Here is a 22338-nt window from a genome sequence, read left to right on the forward strand (position 1 = left end):
TTTTGGGCCATCCTTTTGGTTATACCTTTTTGGGTATTCTCTAGGTTATACTATTTGGGCCATCATCTTGGTTATACCTTTTGGGCCCTCCTCTTGGTTATACTTTTTGGGCCATCCTCTTGGTTATACCTTTTTGGGGCATCCTCTTGGTTATACCTTTTGGGTCATCCTCTTGGTTATACCTTTTGGGGCATCCTCTTGGTTATACCTTTTGGGCCCTCCTCTTGGTTATATCTTTTGGGCCCTCCTCTTGGTTATACTTTTTGGGCTATCCTCTTGGTTATACCTGATGGGGCACCCTCTTGGTTATACCAATTGGGTCATCCTCTTAGCTATACCTTTTGGGGCATCCTCTTGGTTATACCTTTTGGGTCATGCTCTTGGTTATACCATTTGGGGCATCCTCTTGGTTATACCTTTTGAGGCATTCTCTTGGTTACACCTTTTGGGGCATTCTCTTGGTTATACCTTTTGGGGCATTCTCTTGGTTGTACCTTTTGGGGCATCCTCTTGGTTGTACCTTTTGCGGCATCCTCTTGGTTATACCTTTTGGGGCATCCTCTTGGTTATACCTTTGGAGCATCCTCATGGTTATACCTTTGGGGCATCCTCTTGGTTATATTTTTTGGGTCATCTTCTTGGCTATACCATTAGGGGCATCCTTTTGGTTATATGATTTGGGGCCAGCCTTTAGTTACCTCCCGGTATTCTCTGTATTCAGCCATTGGGTCCCTGTCCTGTGTAGACTACGGGTCGGCTGTATTACAGTCCAGATGGGGCATTTTCTCCCCCCCAATTTTTGGCATCCCAGTTGTCCACCCTATTTCTCCTGTTTATTTGTCTTTGGGCCTCATTATATTTTATCTGAATTATAACTCAGATGAAGTTTTGGGGTTTTTTCATGATGATTTCTTGCAGTTCTCGGGGCGGAAATTAATTCGAAGGTAAATGTCATCCTCAGGGCTTCTCTACAGAGTGCAGAATTTACCTTTAAGGCAGAAGCATATGGCAGCTCACCTGACTGTATCTGGGGACAGTATCCTCCAGGACAGCAGCAGTTTGGCGCACAGCCTCCCGGATGGAGCAGTATTGTTTCTCTGCTGCCTCAAAGCGTCTCTGAAAGGCAGCGCCCTCCTCCGGGCACAGCTCCGACAACTTGCAGGACACACGGTGCAGCTTGGTGACCAGGGGCTTGTGCTCCGCGACCACTTCTCTCAGCGCCTGCGAGGAGATAACGCACATTCTGCGCTGAGGTAATGTGACCAAAGATAGTGACATGGAGGATGAGGATGGAGGCACAGGACCAAAGATAGTGACATGGAGGATGAGGATGGAGGCACACGACCAAAGATAGTGACATGGAGGATGAGGATGGCGGCACAGGGCCAAAGATAGTGGCATGGAGGATGAGGATGGCGGCACGAGACCAAAGATAGTGACATGAAGGATCAGGATGGCGGCATGAGACCAAAGATAGTGACATGGAGGATCAGGATGGTGACACAAGACCAAAGATAGTGACATGGAGGATGAAGATGGCGGCACAAGACCAAAGATAGTGACATGAAGGTTGAGGATGGAGGCAAAGGACCAAAGATAGTGACATGGAGGATGAGGATAGCGGCAAGGACCAAAGATAGTGACATGGAGGATGAGGATGGAGGCACAGGACCAAAGATAGTGACATGGAGGATGAGGATGGTGGCACGATACCAAAGATAGTGACATGGAGGATCAGGATGGTGGCACGAGACCAAAGATAGTGACATGGAGGATGAGGATGGCGGCACAGGACTAAAGATAGTGACATGGAGGATGAGGATGGCGGCACGAGACCAAAGATAGTGACATGGAGGATGAGGATGGCAGCACAGGGCCAAAGATAGTGACATGGAGGATGAGGATGGAGGCACAGGACCAAAGATGTTGACATGAAGGATGAGGATGGAGGCACAGGGCCAAAGATAATGACATGGAGGATGAGGATGGAGGCACAGGGCCAAAGATAGTGACATGGAGGATGAGGATGGCGGCACAGGACCAAAGATAGTGATATGGACGATGAGGATGGCGACACGAGACCAAAGATAGTGACATGGAGGATCAGGATGGTGGCACGAGACCAAAGATAGTGACATGGAGGATGAGGATGGCGGAACGAGACCAAAGATAGTGACATGGAGGATGAGGATGGCAGCACGAGACCAAAGATAGTGAAATGGAGGATGAGGATGGCAACACGAGACCAAAGACAGTGACATGGAGGATCAGGATGGCGGCACGTGACATGGAGGATGAGGATGGCGGTACAGGACCAAAGATAGTGTCAAGGAGGATCAGGATGGTGGCACATGACCAAAGATAGTGAATTGGAGGATGAGGATGGTGACACGAGACCAAAGATAGTGACAAGGAGGATCAGGATGGCGGCACATGACCAAAGATAGTGACATGCAGGATGAGGATGGAGGCACGAGACCAAAGATAGTGACATGAAGGATAAAGATGGCGGCACGAGACCAAAGATAGTGAAATGGAGGATGAGGATGGCGGCACGAGACCAAATATAGTGACATGGAGAATGAAAATGGCGGCACGAGACCAAAGATAGTGATATGGAGGATGAGGATGGCGGCACGAGACCAAAGATAGTGACATGGAGGATAAGGATGGCGGCAAGGACCAAAGCTAGTGACATGGAGGATGAGGATGACGGCAATGACCAAAGATAGTGGCATGAAGGATGAGGATGACGGCACAGGACCAAAGATAGTGGCATGAAGGATGAGAATGACGGCACAGGACCAAAGATAGTGGCATGAAGGATGAGGATGACGGCACAGGACCAAAGATAGTGACATGAAGGATGAGGATGGCGGCACGAGACCAAAGATAGTGACAAGGAGGATGAAGATGGCGGCACGAGACCAAAGATAGTGACATGGAGGATGAGGATGGCGGCACGAGACCAAAGATAGTGACAAGGAGGATGAGGATGGCGGCACAGGACCAAAGATAGTGACAAGGAGGATGAGGATGGAGGCACAGCACCAAAGATAGTTGCATGAAGGATGAGGATGGAGGCACGAGACCAAAGATAGTGACAAGGAGGATGAAGATGGCGGCACGAGACCAAAGATAGTGACATGAAGGATGAGGATGGCGGCACGAGACCAAAGATAGTGACAAGGAGGATGAAGATGGCGGCACGAGACCAAAGATAGTGACATGAAGGATGAGGATGGAGGCACAGGACAAAAGATAGTGACAAGGAGGATGAGGATGGCGGTAAGGACCAAAGATAGTGACATGAAGGATGAGGATGGAGGCACAGCACCAAAGATAGTTGCATGAAGGATGAGGATGGAGGCACGAGACCAAAGATAGTGACAAGGAGGATGAAGATGGCGGCACGAGACCAAAGATAGTGACATGAAGGATGAGGATGGCGGCACGAGACCAAAGATAGTGACAAGGAGGATGAGGATGGAGGCACAGGACAAAAGATAGTGACAAGGAGGATGAGGATGGCGGCACAGGACCAAAGATAGTGACAAGGAGGATGAGGATGGCGGCACAAGACCAAAGATAGTGACATGACGGATGAGGATGGAGGCACAGGACCAAAGATAGTGACAAGGAGGATGAGGATGGCGGCACGAGACCAAAGATAGTGACAAGGAGGATGAGGATGGCGGCACGAGACGAAAGATAGTGACATGACGGATGAGGATGGAGGCACAGGACCAAAGATAGTGACAAGGAGGATGAGGATGGCTGCACAGGACCAAAGATAGTGACATGAAGGATGAGGATGGAGGCACAGGACAAAAGATAGTGACAAGGAGGATGAGGATGGCTGCACAGGACCAAAGACAGTGACAAGGAGGATGAGGATGGCGGCACAGGACCAAAGATAGTGACAAGGAGGATGAGGATGGCGGCACGAGACCAAAGATAGTGACATGAAGGATGAGGATGGAGGCACAGGACCAAAGATAGTGACATGGAGGATGAGGATGGCGGCACAGGACCAAAGATAGTGACAAGGAGGATGAGGATGGCGGCACAGATGTTCCGTACTGACCTGCAGCTGCTGCTGTTGCTCTCTGATGTCGCTGTAGTTGCCGTAGTTTGCAGACAGTCGGGGTAATTCTGCTTCCGTCTCCTGCATCCAGGGCAGCAGCTCATCCTCTGCCTCTGTGAACTGCCCCAGCAGGGTGAGGGCATGCTCCAGGGCCGGGGGGGAGCTGGTTACCTGGGCGGCTATCCGGGGGGACATCTCTTTAAGAGAGGCTAAGGATCCCTGCAGGGAGAATGGACGGTCACATGACAACAATCGACAGATCGGAGCTGACAACAGGGGGCACAATGGGAAACATGAGGTATCTGAACACACAGTCACCCCAGCTCTTCTCACCTGCAGTTGCTCCTCAGCCCCAGGACACAGTATCAGTAAGTTATCCCGGCCCTTAGCCCCTCTCACCTGCAGTTGCTCCTCAGCCCCCGGACACAGTATCAGTAAGTGACCCCGGCTCGTGCCCTCAGTCACTCTCTCTTGCAGTTGCTCCTCAGCCCCCAGGACAAAGTATCAGTAAGTGACCCTGGCCCGTGCCCTCAGTCACTCTCTCTTGCAGTTGCTCCTCAGCCCTCAGGACACAGTATCATTAAGAGACCCTGGCTATGGCTCTTAGCCCCTGTCACCTGCAGTTGCTTCTGTGTGCGCTCAGGACACATTATCAGTAAGTGACCCAAGGTCCGGCCCTCAGTTACTCTCTCTCCCACAGTTGCTCCTCAGCCCCCAGGACACATTATCAGTAAGTGACCCCAGCTCAAGCACTCAGTCCCTCTCACCTGCAGTTGCTCCTCAGCCCCAGGACACATTATCAGTAAGTGACCCCAGCTCCGCCCCTCAGTCACTCTCTCTCCCACAGTTGCTCCTCAGCCCCCAGGACACATTATCAGTAAGTGACCCCAGCTTAAGCACTCAGTCCCTCTCACCTGCAGTTGCTCCTCAGCCCCAGGACAGATTATCAGTAAGTGACCCCGCCTCCTGCCCTCATCCCCTCTCACCTGCAGTTGCTCCTCAGCTCCCAGGACACAGTATCAATAATATCAATAAGTGACCCCAGCTCTGGCCCTCAGACCCTCTCTCCTGCAGTTGCTCCTCCGCCCCCGAACACAGTATAAGTAAGTGACCCTGGCTCCTGCCCTCAGCCCCTTTCTCCCATAGTTGCTACTCAGCCCCCGAAACACAGTATCAGTAAGTGACCGCTGCTCCGGCCCTCAGCCCCTCTGACCTGCAGTTGCTCCTGAGTGCGCTCAGGGCACATTATCATTAAGTGACCCCAGCTTCAGCCCTCAGTCCCTCTCTCCCACAGTTGTTCCTCAGCCCCAGGACACAGTATCAGTAAGTGACCCCAGCTCTGGCCCTCAGACCCTCTCTCCTGCAGTTGCTCCTCAGCACCCAGGACACAGTATCAGTAAATGACCCCGGCTCGTGCCCTCAGCCCCTCTTTCTTGCAGTTGCTCCTCAGCCCCAGGACACAGTATTAGTAAGTGACCCCAGCTCTGGCCCTCAGACCCTCTCTCTCCTGCAGTTGCTCCTCAGCACCCAGGACACAGTATCAGTAAGTGACACTGGCTCGCACCCTCAGCCCCTCTCTCTTGCAGTTGCTCCTCAGTCCCCAGGACACAGTATACAGTAAGTGACCCGGCTCCTGCCCTCAGCCCCTTTCTCCTGCAGTTGCTCCTCAGCCCCCAAGACACAGTATCAGAAAGTGACCCCAGCTCTGGCTGTCAGTCCCTCTCTCCTGCAGTTGCTCCTCAATACCTAGGCCACAGTATACAGTAAGTAAGTGACCCCAGCTCCGGCCCTCAGCCCCCCTCTCCTACAGTTGCTCCTCAGCCCCCAGGACACAGTATCAGAAAGTGACCCCAGCTCTGGCTGTCAGCCCCTCTCTCCTGCAGTTGCTCCTCAGTACCTAGGACACAGTATACAATAAGTAAGTGACCCCGGCCCTCAGCCCTTCTCACCTGCAGTTGCTCCTGAGTACGCTCAGGACATAGAGTCATTAGGACATCTGAGATGCACAGCAGCCTCTCCATGATCCCCTGATGCTGCAGAACATCCACCACCAGCAGCTGCAAAGCATCAGAAATCTTCTATGACATCATTCTTATCACTGGAGAGAAGGAAAGAGCCGCAGCAGGAAGGAGAGGACTCACCTTGTGCTCCCTCATTTGGGACTGTATGGTGTCTGCGTCTAGCGTGACCCTAGTGACCTCTGCAAGATGCCTTTCCGTAACACTCAGGTGAGTGAGCTCCGACCTGATCACCTGCTCCAACTGAAAAACAAAAAGGATAAAGTTATTAATAGAGGTCAAAGACACCAACACCAGACCGGCAGGAGGAAGGCACTGGACCGGCAGGACGAAGATACCGCACCGACAGGAGGACAACGATACCAGACCAATGGAAGGACAGCGCACCAACAGGAAGGAGACACCGTACCAACGGAAGGAAGACACCGCACCGACGGGAAGAAGACACCGCACGACAGTAAGAAGACATCGCACCAACAGAAGGAAGACACCGCACCGACTGTAAGAAGACACCGCACCGACGGGAAGAAGACACCGCACGTCAGTAAGAAGACACGGCACCGACGGAAGGAAGACACCGCACCCATGGGAGGAGACATCGCACCGACGGGAAGAAGACATTGCACCAACAGAAGGAAGACATCACACCGACTGTAAGAAGACACCGCACCGACGACGGGAAGAAGACATCACACCGACAGGAAGAAGACATCGCACCAACAGGAAGAAGACATTGCACCGACAGGAAGAAGACACCGCACCGACAGTAAGAAGACACCGCACCGACGGAAGAAAGACACCGCACCCACGGGAAGAAGACATCGCACCGACGGAAAGAAGACATCGCACCAACAGAAGGAAGACACCGCACCGACTGTAAGAAGACAGCACACCGACGACGGGAAGAAGACACCAGACCAACAGGAAGAAGACATCGCACCAACAGGAAGAAGACACCGCACGACAGTAAGAAAACACCGCACCAACGGAAGGAAGACATCGCAACAATTGGAAAAAGACACCGCACCGACGGGAGAAGACACCGCACCGACGGGAAGAAGAGATTGCACCGACGGGAAGAAGACATTGCACTGACAGGAAAAAGACATCGCACCGACGGGAAGAAGACACCGCACTGACGGGAAGAAGACACTGCACCGACAGGAAGAAGACACCGCACGACAGGAAGAAGACACCGCGGGGAAGAAGACACCGACGGGAAGAAGACACCGGGAAGAAGACACCGCACGACAGTAAGAAGGCACGGCACCGACTGAAGGAAGACACCGCACCCATGGGGAGAAGACATCGCACCGACGGGAAGAAGACATTGCACCAACAGAAGGAAGACACCACACCGACTGTAAGAAGACACCGCACTGACAGGAAGAAGACACCGCACGACAATAAGAAGACACCGCACCGACGGAAGGAAGACACCGCACCAACGGGAAGAAGACATCGCACCGACGGAAAGAAGACACCGCACCGACGGAAGAAAGACACCGTACCCACGGGAAGAAGACATTGCACCGACGGAAAGAAGACATCGCACCAACAGAAGGAAGACACCGCACCGACTGTAAGAAGACAGCACACCGACGACGGGAAGAAGACACCGCACCAACAGGAAGAAGACATCGCACCAACAGGAAGAAGACACCGCACGACAGTAAGAAGACACCGCACCAACGGAAGGAAGACATCGCAACAATTGGAAAAAGACACCGCACCGACGGGAAGAAGAGATTGCACCGACGGGAAGAAGACATTGCACTGACAGGAAAAAGACATCGCACCGACGGGAAGAAGACACCGCACCGACGGGAAGAAGACACTGCACCGACAGGAAGAAGACACCGCACGACAGGAAGAAGACACCGCACCGACTGGAAGAAGACACCGCACGACAGTAAGAAGACACGGCACCGACAGAAGGAAGACACCGCACCCATGGGGAGAAGACATTGCACCGACGGGAAGAAGACATTGCACCAACAGAAGGAAGACACCACACCGACTGTAAGAAGACCCCACACTGACAGGAAGAAGACACCGCACGACAGTAAGAAGACACAGCACCGACGGAAGGAAGACACCGCACCAACGGGAAGAAGACATCGCACCGACGGAAAGAAGATATCGCACCAACAGAAGGAAGACACCGCACCGACTGTAAGAAGATATCACACCGACGATGGGAAGAAGACACCGCACCGACAGGAAGAAGACATCGCACAGACAGGAAGAAGACACCGCACAACAGTAAGAAGACACCGCACCGACTTAAGGAAGACATCGCACCAACGGGAAAAAGACACCACACCGACGGGAGAAGACACCGCACCAACGGGAAGAAGAGATTGCACCGATGGAAAGAAGACATTGCATTGACAGGAAAAAGACATCGCACCGACGGGAAGAAGACACCGCACCGAAGGGAAGAAGACACTGCACCGATGGGAAGAAGATACCGCACCGACGGGAAGAGGATACCGCACAGGAGGACAACGATACCAGACCGATGTAAGGACACCGCACCAACAGGAAGGAGACACCGCACGACAGTAAGAAGACACGGCACCGACAGGAAGAAGACATCGCACCAACGGGAGGAAGACATCGCACCAACGGAAGGAAGACACCGCACCGACGGGAAGAAGACATCGCACTGACGGGAAGAAGACACCACACCGAGGGGAAGAAGACATCACACCGAGGGGAAGAAGACACCGCACAACAGTAAGAAGACACGGCTCCGACGGAAGGAAGACACGGCACCGATGGAAGGTGTTACACCGAGCACTCTGGGTCCCTGCTCCTCCCTGGAGCGCTCGCGGCGTTCTCCTTTCTGCAGCGCCCCCGGTCAGACCCGCTGACCGGGATCGCTGCACTGTCATTCACGATGGGGATGCGATTTGCATAGCGGGACTCGCCCGCTCGCGAATCGCATCCCAAGCCACTTACCCGTCCTGGTCCCCGGCTGTCATGTTCGGGCGCGCGCGTGCCAGCTCTCTAAGATTTAAAGGGCCAGTGCACCAGTGATTGGTGCCTGGCCCAATCAGTCTAATTAGCTTCCACCTGCTCCCTGTGTATATAACCTCACTTCCCCTTTCCTTCCTTGCCGGATCATGTTGCCTTGTGCCAGAGAAAGCGTTTAGTGTTGTCCAAAGCCTGTGTTTCCAGACCTTCTACTATTGCTATTGACTACGAACCTTGCCGCCTGCCCCGACCTTCTGCTACGTCTGACCTTGCCTCTGCCTAGTCCTTCTGTCCCACGCCTTCTCAGCAGTCAGCGAGGTTGAGCCGTTGCCGGTGGATACGACCTGGTTGCTACCGCCGCAGCAAGACCATCCCGCTTTGTGGCGGCCTCTGGTGAAAACCAGTAGCAACCTAGAACCGGTCCACCGACACGGTCCACGCCAATCCCTCGCTGACACAGAGGATCCACATCCAGCTAGCCGAATCCTAACAGAAGGAAGACACCACGACGACGGGAAGAAGACATCGCACCGACGGGAAGAAAACAAGAGGAAGACACACCCCCAGACCCAGCACCACATGTAACATACACACCCAGGCCCAGCAACACATGTAGCATACACCCCAGACCCGGCATCATGTGTAGTGCACACCCCAAGACCCATCACCACGTGTAGCATACACACCCAGACTTGGTACCACGTGTAGAATACACATCCAGAACTGGCACCACATGTAGCATACACACCCAGACCCGGAACTACGTGTAGCGCACACCCACAGACCCGGCACCACGTGTAGCATACACACCCAGACTTGGCACCACGTGTAGAATACACATCCAGAACTGGCACCACATGTAGAATACACACCCAGACCCGGAACTATGTGTAGCGCACACCCCCAGACCCGGCACCACGTGCAGTGCACACCCCCAGACCCGGCACCATGTGTAGCATATACCCCCAGACCCAGCACCATGTGTAGCATATACCCCCAGACCCGGCACCATGTGTACCGTACACTCTCAGACACAGCACCACGTAACTTACACCCCAGACCCGGCACCACATGTACCGTACACCCCCATACATGGCACAACATGTTCCATACACCCCAGACATGGCACCGCATGTTCCATACACCCCAGACACGGCACCACGTGTCCCCCTAACGTCAAGGACTTCTTACATTGTGAAGACCCCCCATTTCCAAAAGACTTGTATGGGTTTACAGGGGCACTTATCAGGTTATCCTGACCACCCTACTGAACTGATGGTAAGAGGCACCAACATGAGAGGCACACTGCACCAATGGGAAAAAGGCACGGCACCACCGGGAGGAGGGCACGGCACCACCGGGAGGAGGGCACGGCACCACCGGGAGGAGGGCACGGCACCAGCGGGAGAAGGGAACGGCACCAGCGAGAGGAGGACAGGGCACCAGCAGGAGGAGGGCACGGCACCAGCGAGAGGAGGACACTGCACCAGCGGGAGGAGGGAACGGCACCAGCGAGAGGAGGACACGGCACCAGCAGGAGGAGGGCACGGCACCAGCGAGAGGAGGACACGGCACCAGCGGGAGGGTATTGAGGAAAGCATCAATGTGCAGTTTCCTCTATTTCTCACCTTTTCGATGTCGCTGGCATTGAGTCTCCTCTCCCCTTCAGTATTTACAGAGGTCACCAGCTTCTCCATCCGTCCCAACCAGAGGGAGACATCTTCCTGGGACGGGTCCAGGTGGGTAGTGGCCTCTATAGTCTGCTCCAGCCTTTGCAGGATGTCGCCTGCGCTCTGGGCTATAATGATGTAGCGCACCCGTAAGGCGTCCATCTTCTCCTGGCAGAGCTGAGCCTCCTCCCCTGCGGATCAGAAACAACACGTCAGTCCCTGTGAGATTACTCGGGGGCGTCTATCAGGGACACAGACACACAACATCCTTATACAACTATAGTTACAATCTAAGGAAATGGCGGCTGCCGCACCTGACACCAGCTCCAGGATCACCTGACCCTTCTCCAGGATCTCGTCTATGTCTCCAGGCTTGCTCTGAATTTCCTTACAAAGGTCCTGAAAGCAGGAAATAGTAATGTCAGTACCGGTAGGACCTCGTATACACAGCGCCATCTACAGGTCATGTCTGGATGGGGCTGGGTTGGAGGGGTCAGAGGTCAGCCTGGCAGACACTACCTGTACTTCTTTGTGGCAGTCTTTGATCTGGTTCATGGACCGGTTGGTTCTCCAGAGTTCGGTCAGTCGCCTCTCAGTGCTGCTCACCCAGTCATGGAAGACGTCCAGAGCCTCCTGGAAGTTCTGAGCTGCGGGGGTGATCTGCTCCAGCTGGCAGTGCCTGGAATGAGAGGGTCCAGTAGAGAGGGGTCTCAAGGGAGGACATCATGGAAGCTTCTAGGTCCTGTGTGATTCCATCTGACTCCTCACCTTTCCTTTGCCCTCCGCAGTAAAGTGTCCCACCGATCCCGCAGCTCCATCAGGGGGTCCCTCCTCTGTCCCGTCCTCTCTGCGCCCTCTATGGGCAGCGGCTGTGATGGCGACTTCTTACCCTTTAACACTCGCTCAATACGAGACTTTCTCTCCAGCAACAACCTCTGAAGAAGCTGCAAGAAAACAGGGGAAATATAAACCACATATAACACAGGACACATGGGATATACACCATATATACACCATATATAACACAGGCCACATGGGATATACACCATATATACACCATATATAACACAGGCCACATGGGATATACACCATATATACACCATATATAACACAGGCCACATGGGATATACACCATATATACACCATATATAACACAGGCCACATGGGATATACACCATATATAACACAGGCCACATGGGATATACACCATATATACACCATATATAACACAGGCCACATGGGATATACACCATATATACACCATATATAACACAGGCCACATGGGATATACACCATATATACACCATATATAACACAGGACCCATGGGATATACACCATATATACACCATATATAACACAGGACACATGGGATATACACCATATATACACCATATATAACACAGGACACATGGGATATACACCATATATAACACAGGACACATGGGATATACACCATATATACACCATATATAACACAGGCCACATGGGATATACACCATATATACACCATATATAACACAGGCCACATGGGATATACACCATATATACACCATATATAACACAGGCCACATGGGATATACACCATATATACACCATATATAACACAGGCCACATGGGATATACACCATATATACACCACATATAACACAGGCCACATGGGATATACACCATATATACACCATATATAACACAGGACACATGGGATATACACCATATATACACCATATATAACACAGGCCACATGGGATATACACCATATATACACCATATATAACACAGGCCACATGGGATATACACCATATATACACCATATATAACACAGGCCACATGGGATATACACCATATATACACCATATATAACACAGGCCACATGGGATATACACCATATATACACCATATATAACACAGGCCACATGGGATATACACCATATATACACCATATATAACACAGGACACATGGGATATACACCATATATACACCATATATAACACAGGACACATGGGATATACACCATATATAACACAGGACCCATGGGCTATACACCATATATACACCATATATAACACAGGCCACATGGGATATACACCATATATACACCATATATAACACAGGCCACATGGGATATACACCATATATACACCATATATAACACAGGCCACATGGGATATACACCATATATACACCATATATAACACAGGCCACATGGGATATACACCATATATACACCATATATAACACAGGCCACATGGGATATACACCACAGGCCACATGGGATATACACCATATATAACACAGGCCACATGGGATATACACCATATATACACCATATATAACACAGGCCACATGGGATATACACCATATATAACACAGGTCACATGGAATATACACCATATATACACCATATATAACACAGGACACATGGAATATACACCATATATACACCACATATAACACAGGACACGTGGGATATACACCATATATAACACAGGCCACAAGGGATATACACCATATATACACCATATATAACACAGGTCACATGGAATATACACCATATATACACCACATATAACACAGGCCACATGGGATATACACCATATATACACCATATATAACACAGGCCACATGGGATATACACCATATATACACCATATATAACACAGGCCACATGGGATATACACCATATATACACCATATATAACACAGGCCACATGGGATATACACCATATATACACCATATATAACACAGGACCCATGGGATATACACCATATATACACCATATATAACACAGGTCACATGGGATATACACCATATATACACCACATATAACACAGGACCCATGGGATATACACCATATATAACACAGGTCACATGGGATATACACCATATATACACCATATATAACACAGGCCACATGGGATATACACCATATATAACACAGGTCATATGGGATATACACCATATATACACCATATATAACACAGGCCACATGGGATATACACCATATATACACCACATATAACACAGGACACATGGGAAATACACCATATATAACACAGGACCCATGGGATATACACCATATATAACACAGGTCACATGGGATATACACCATATATACACCACATATAACACAGGCCACATGGGATATACACCATATATACACCACATATAACACAGGACACATGGGATATACACCATATATACACCATATATAACACAGGACCCATGGGATATACACCACATATAACACAGGACCCATGGGATATACACCATATATAACACAGGACCCATGGGATATACACCATATATACACCACATATAACACAGGACACATGGGATATACACCATATATACACCACATATAACACAGGACACATGGGATATACACCATATATACACACCACATATAACACAGGACACATGGGATATACACCATATATACACCACATATAACACAGGACACATGGGATATACACCATATATACACCACATATAACACAGGACACATGGGATATACACCATATATACACCACATATAACACAGGACACATGGGATATACACCACATATAACACAGGCCACATGGGATATACACCACATATAACACAGGACCCATGGGATATACACCATATATAACACAGGACCCATGGGATATACACCATATATACACCACATATAACACAGGACACATGGGATATACACCATATATACACCATATATAACACAGGACACATGGGATATACACCATATATACACCACATATAACACAGGACCCATGGGATATACACCATATATAACACAGGACCCATGGGATATACACCATATATACACCACATATAACACAGGCCACATGGGATATACACCATATATACACCACATATAACACAGGACACATGGGATATACACCATATATACACCATATATAACACAGGACACATGGGATATACACCATATATACACCACATATAACACAGGACACATGGGATATACACCATATATAACACAGGTCACATGGGATATACACCATATATACACCACATATAACACAGGCCACATGGGATATACACCATATATACACCACATATAACACAGGCCACATGGGATATACACCATATATAACACAGGCCACATGGGATATACACCATATATAATACAGGACACATGGGATATACACCATATATAACACAGGCCACATGGGATATACACCATATATAACACAGGCCACATGGGATATACACCATATATAACACAGGACACATGGGATATACACCATATATAACACAGGCCACATGGGATATACACCATATATAATACAGGACACATGGGATATACACCATATAAAACACAGGCCACATGGGATATACACGAGATATTACACATGTCACATGGGATATACACCATATATAACACAGGCCACATGGGATATACACCATATATAATACAGGTCACATGGGATATACACCATATATAACACAGGTCACATGGGATATACACCATATATAACACAGGCCACATGGGATATACACCATATATAATACAGGTCACATGGGATATACACCATATATAACACAGGACACATGGGATATACACCATATATAACACGGGACACATGGGATATACACCATATATAACACAGGACACATGGGATATACACCATATATAACACAGGACACATGGGATATACACCTTATATAACACAGGTCACATGGGATATACACCACATATAACACAGGACCCATGGGATATACACCATATATACACCACATATAACACAGGACACATGGGAAATACACCATATATAACACAGGACACATGGGATATACACCATATATACACCACATATAACACAGGCCACATGGGATATACACCATATATAACACAGGACAAATGGGATATACACCACATGTAACACAGGACCCATGGGATATACACCATATATACACCACATATAACACAGGACACATGGGAAATACACCATATATACACCATATATAACACAGGACACATGGGATATACACCATATATAACACCGGACACATGGGATATACACCACATATAACACAGGACCCATGGGATATACACCATATATACACCACATATAACACAGGACACATGGGATATACACCATATATAACACAGGACACATGGGATATACACCATATATACACCACATATAACACAGGACACATGGGATATACACCACATATAACACAGGACACACGGGATATACACCATATATAACACAGGACACATGGGATATACACCATATATACACCATATATAACACAGGACCCATGGGATATACACCATATATAACACAGGACACATGGGATATACACCATATATAACACAGGTCACATGGGATATACACCATATATAACACAGGACACATGGGATATACACCATATATAACACAGGTCACATGGGATATACACCATATATAACACAGGACACATGGGATATACACCATATATACACCACATATAACACAGGACACATGGGATATACACCATATATACACCATATATAACACAGGACACATGGGATATACACCATTTATAACACAGGACACATGGGATATGCACCATATATACACCACATATAACACAGGACACATGGGATATACACCATATATACACCACATATAACACAGGTCACATGGGATATACACCATATATAACACAGGTCACATGGGATATACACCATATATACACCATATATAACACAGGACCCATGGGATATACACCATATATAACACAGGACACATGGGATATACACCATATATAACACAGGACACATGGGATATACACCATATATAACACAGGTCACATGGGATATACACCACATATAACACAGGACCCATGGGATATACACCACATATAACACAGGCCACATGGGATATACACCATATATAACACAGGACACATGGGATATACACCACATATAACACAGGACAAATGGGATATACACCACATATAACACAGGCCACATGGGATATACACCATATATAACACAGGACACATGGGATATACACCACATATAACACAGGCCACATGGGATATACACCATATATAACACAGGACAAATGGGATATACACCACATGTAACACAGGACCCATGGGATATACACCATATATACACCACATATAACACAGGACACATGGGAAATACACCATATATAACACAGGGCACATGGGATATACACCATATATAACACAGGTCACATGGGATATACACCACATATAACACAGGACCCATGGGATATACACCATATATACACCACATATAACACAGGACACATGGGATATACACCACATATAACACAGGACACATGGGATATACATGATATATACACCACATATAACACAGGACCCATGGGATATACACGATATATACACCACATATAACACAGGACACATGGTATATACACCATATATACACCATATATAACACAGGACACATGGGATATACACCATATATACACCACATATAACACAGGCCACATGGGATATACACCATATATAACACAGGACCCATGGGATATACACCATATATAACACAGGCCACATGGGATATACACCATATATAACACAGGACCCATGGGATATACACCATATATACACCATATATAACACAGGCCACATGGGATATACACCATATATACACCACATATAACACAGGCCACATGGGATATACACCATATATACACCACATATAACACAGGACACATGGGATATACATGATATATACACCATATATAACACAGGACACATGGGATATACACCATATATACACCACATATAACACAGGACACATGGGATATACACCATATATACACCACATATAACACAGGACACATGGGATATACACCATATATACACCACATATAACACAGGACACATGGTATATACACCATATATAACACAGGACACATAGGAAATACACCATATATAACACAGGTCACATGGGATATACACCAGATATAATACAGGTCACATGGGATATACACCATATATAACACAGGTCACATGGGATATACACCAGATATAATACAGGTCACATGGGATATACACCATATATAATACAAGTCACATGGGATATACACCAGATATAATACAGGTCACATGGGATATACACCACATATAACACAGGACACATGGGATATACACCATATATAACACAGGACACATGGGATATACACCACATATAACACAGGACACATGGGATATACACCATATATAACACAGGTCACATGGGATATACACCAGATATAATACAGGTCACATGGGATATACACCATATATAACACAGGTCACATGTGATATACACCATATATAATACAAGTCACATGTGATATACAATATATATAACACAGGCCACATGGGATATACACCAGATATAATACAGGTCACACGTGATATTCAATATATATAATACAGGCCACATGTGATATACACCAGATATAATACAGGTCACACGTGATATACATTATATATCAACACATAGACACACACATACAGACACACACACAGACAGACACACACAGAGACACACACATACAGACAGACAGACACACAGACACACACACACACACAGACACACAAACACACAAACACACACACAGACACACACACAGTCAGACAGACAGACAGACAGACACACACAGAGACAGACACACAGACAGACAGACAGACACACACACAGAGACAGACAGACACAGACAGACACACACAGACAGATACACACAGAGACAGACACACACAGACACACACAGACAGACAGACACACACACAGAGACACACACACACACACACACACACACAGAGACAGACAGACAGACACACAACACACACAGAGACAGACAGACACACACACACAGAGACAGACACACAACACACACAGAGACAGACAGACACACACAGACAGACACACACACAGAGACAGACAGACACACACAGACAGGCACACACACACACAGACACACACACACAGACAGACACAAACACATAGACACACACAGACACATTCACACACACAGAGCCCCACCCCCTCAGTGTAAGCTCTGCTCTGATTGGTGTAGACATCTCCCTCACACACAGAGCCCCGCCCTCTCAGTGTAAGCTCTGCTCTGATTGGTGTAGACATCTCCCTCACACACAGAGCCCCGCCCTCTCAGTGTAAGCTCTGCTCTGATTGGTGTAGACATCTCCCTCACACACAGAGCCCCGCCCTCTCAGTGTAAGCTCTGCTCTGATTGGTGTAGACATCTCCCTCACACACAGAGCCCCGCCCTCTCAGTGTAAGCTCTGCTCTGATTGGTGTAGACATCTCCCTCACACACAGAGCCCCGCCCTCTCAGTGTAAGCTCTGCTCTGATTGGTGTAGACATCTCCCTCACACAGAGCCCCGCCCCCTCAGTGTAAGCTCTATTCTGATTGGTGGAGACACCCCCCTCAGACACAGAGCCCCGCCCCCTCTGTGTAAGCTCTGCTCTGATTGGTGGAAACACCCCCTCACACACAGAGCCCCGCCCCCTCTGTGTAAGCTCTGCTCTGATTGGTGGAGACACCCCCCTCACACACAGAGCCCCGCCCCCTCAGTGTAAGCTCTGCTCTGATTGGTGGAGACACCCCCCTCACACACAGAGCCCCGCCCCCTCAGTGTAAGCTCTGCTCTGATTGGTGCAGACATCTCCCTCACACACAGAGCCCCGCCCTCTCAGTGTAAGCTCTGCTCTGATTGGTGGAGACACCCCCCTCACACACAGAGCCCCGCCCTCTCAGTGTAAGCTCTACTCTGATTGGTGTAGACATCTCCCTCACACACAGAGCCCATCTCCCTCACACACAGAGCCCCGCCCCCTCAGTGTAATCTCTGCTCTGATTGGTGGAGACACCTCCCTCACACATAGAGCCACGCCCCCTCTGTGTAAGCTCTGCTCTGATTGGTGGAGACATCTCCCTCACACACAGAGCCCCGCCCCCTCAGTGTAAGCTCTGATCTGATTGGTGCAGACATCTCCCTCACACACATTGGCCCAGATTTATCAGTGTGAGAGACAAAGCGGAGTGATTTTCCCACAACAACCAATCACAGCTCAGCTTTCACTTTACCAAAGCTTCTTAGCTGAGCTGTGATTAGTTGCTGGGGGAAAATCACTTTTTTCTCTCACACAGTTTGATGAATCTGGGCCAGAGTCCCTGCCCCCTCAGTGTAAGCTCTGCTCTGATTGGTGTAGACATCTCCCTAACACATAGCGCTCCACCCCCTCAGTGTAAGCTCTGCTCTGATTGGTGGAGACATCTCCCTCACACACAGCGCTCCACCCCCTCAGTATAAGCTCTGCTCTGATTGGTGTAGACATCTCCCTCACATACAGAGCCCCGCCCCCTCAGTGTAAGCTCTGCTCTGATTAGTGCAGACATCTCCCTCACACACAGAGCCCCGCCCCCTCAGTGTAAGCTCTGCTCTGATTAGTGCAGACATCTCCCTCACACATAGAGCCCCGCCCCCTCAGTGTAAGCTCTGCTCTGATTAGTGCAGACATCCCCCTCACATACAGAGCCCCGCCTCCTCAGTGTAAGCTCTGCTCTGATTGGTGCAGACATCTCCCTCACACACAGAGCCCTGCCCCCTCAGTGTAAGCTCTGCTCTGATTGGTGCAGACATCTCCCTCACACACAGCGCTCCACCCCCTCAGTGTAAGCTCTGCTCTGATTAGTGGAGACATCTCCCTCACACGCCCCCTCAGTGTAAGCTCTGCTCTGATTGGTGCAGACATCTCCCTCACACACAAAGCCCCGCCTACTCAGTGTAAGCTCTGCTCTGATTGGTGCAGACATCTCCCTCCTACACAGAGCAACTGCTCTCAGACCTGTTACCTGCCTGTACAGAGGAAGAAGGAAGATTAACCCCCTCCAGGCCGCCCTGATCCTACACTCTGCAGCCCCATGTAAGTACTCACACAGTGACTGATAAGGAGGGAGAAGAGGACAGCAAAGGAGGACACTATAGATGAGGACATTATAGATGAAGACACTTTGGATGAGGACATTATAGATGAGGACACTATAGATGAGGACATTATAGAGGAGGACACTATAGATGAGGACATTATAGATGAGGACATTATAGAGGAGGACACTATAGATGAGGACATTATAGAGGAGGACACTATAGATGAGGACATTATAGATGAGGACATTATAGAGGAGGACACTATAGATGAGGACATTATGGATGAGGACATTATAGATGAGGACATTATAGATGAGGACACTATAGATGAGGACATTATAGAGGAGGACACTATAGATGAGGACACTATGGATGAGGACATTATGGATGAGGACACTATAGATGAGGACATTATAGAGGAGGACACTATAGATGAGGACATTATAGAGGAGGACACTATAGATGAGGACATTATGGATGAGGACATTATGGATGAGGACATTATAGAGGAGGACACTATAGATGAGGACACTATAGATGAGGACATTATAGATGAGGACACTATAGATGAGGACATTATAGAGGAGGACACTATAGATGAGGACACTATGGATGAGGACATTATAGATGAAGACACTTTGGATGAGGACATTATAGATGAGGACACTATAGATGAGGACATTATAGAGGAGGACACTATAGATGAGGACATTATGGATGAGGACATTATGGATGAGGACATTATAGAGGAGGACACTATAGATGAGGACACTATAGATGAGGACATTATAGATGAGGACACTATAGATGAGGACATTATAGAGGAGGACACTATAGATGAGGACACTATGGATGAGGACACTATGGATGAGGACATTATGGATGAGGACACTATAGATGAGGACATTATAGATGAGGACATTATGGATGAGGACATTATGGATGAGGACACTATAGATGAGGACATTATAGAAAAGGACACTATGGATGAGAACATTATGGATGAGGACACTATAGATGAGGACACTATGGATGAGGACATTATAGAGGAGAACACTAGAGTTGAGGACATTATAGAGGAGGACACTATAGATGAGGACATTATGGATGAGTACACTATAGATGAGGATATTATGGATGAGGACACTATGGATGAGGACACTACAGATGAGGACACTATAGATGAGGACATTATAGAGGAGGACACTATGGATGAGGACATTATGGATGAGGATATTATAGATGAGGACACTATGGATGAGGACATTATGGATGAGGACATTATAGATGAGGACACTATGGATGAGGACACTATGGATGAGGAGACTATGGATGAGGACATTATAGATGAGGACACTATGGATGAGGACATTATAAATGAGGACACTTTGGATGAGGACACTATGAATGAGGACACTATGGATGAGGACTTTATAGATGAGGACACTATGGATGAGGACATTATGGATGAGGACATTATAGATGAGGACACTATGGATGAGGACATTATAAATGAGGGCACTTTGGATGAGGACACTATGAATGAGGACACTATGGATGAGGACTTTATAGATGAGGACACTATGGATGAGGACACTATAGATGAGGACATTATAGAGGAGGAC

The 22338-nt window shown here is 48.2% G+C and overlaps 2 protein-coding genes across 7 annotated transcripts in view; both read right to left on the reverse strand.

Moving 5' to 3' along the window:
• Positions 1 to 22338, reverse strand: part of LOC130343140 (microtubule-actin cross-linking factor 1, isoforms 6/7-like) — a 262925-nt gene that overhangs the window by 106288 nt on the left and 134299 nt on the right. For all 6 annotated transcript variants that reach the window (XR_008882553.1, XM_056554326.1, XM_056554325.1 and 3 more), the window contains 8 exons: positions 11526 to 11701; positions 11277 to 11436; positions 11072 to 11156; positions 10716 to 10948; positions 6229 to 6348; positions 6037 to 6144; positions 4088 to 4306; positions 1018 to 1221 (listed from right to left, as the gene is read on the reverse strand). Coding sequence is in view for 5 of the 6 variants with exons in the window: in XM_056554326.1 (XP_056410301.1) it covers positions 1018 to 1221; positions 4088 to 4306; positions 6037 to 6144; positions 6229 to 6348; positions 10716 to 10948; positions 11072 to 11156; positions 11277 to 11436; positions 11526 to 11701 (1305 nt within the window). In the remaining variant the exon portion in view is untranslated. The remainder of the gene's footprint in view (positions 1 to 1017; positions 1222 to 4087; positions 4307 to 6036; positions 6145 to 6228; positions 6349 to 10715; positions 10949 to 11071; positions 11157 to 11276; positions 11437 to 11525; positions 11702 to 22338) is intronic.
• On the reverse strand, positions 6356 to 10133 carry LOC130343142 (uncharacterized). Its single transcript, XM_056554328.1, has 2 exons — positions 7336 to 10133; positions 6356 to 6979 (listed from the first exon to the last, which is right to left on the reverse strand). The coding sequence occupies exons 1-2, from the start codon at positions 8726 to 8728 to the stop codon at positions 6795 to 6797; spliced, it is 1578 nt and encodes a 525-aa protein (XP_056410303.1). The 5' UTR covers positions 8729 to 10133; the 3' UTR covers positions 6356 to 6794.

The sequence above is a fragment of the Hyla sarda genome, unplaced genomic scaffold, assembly GCF_029499605.1.
Source record: "Hyla sarda isolate aHylSar1 unplaced genomic scaffold, aHylSar1.hap1 scaffold_67, whole genome shotgun sequence".
NCBI classification, from domain to species: domain Eukaryota; kingdom Metazoa; phylum Chordata; class Amphibia; order Anura; family Hylidae; genus Hyla; species Hyla sarda.

What these genes read in the sequence shown, in the direction of transcription:
- LOC130343142 (XM_056554328.1), bottom strand. Translation starts at nt 8,728, where the DNA reads ATGTCTTCCTCCCGTTGGTGCGATGTCTTCTTCCTGTCGGTGCCGTGT. An exon ending in CGTGCGGTGTCTTCTTCCCG is followed by an intron (nt 6,980 to 7,335) that starts GTGTCTTCTTCC and finishes GTCTTCTTACAG; the next exon opens with TCGGTGCGGTGTCTTCCTTC.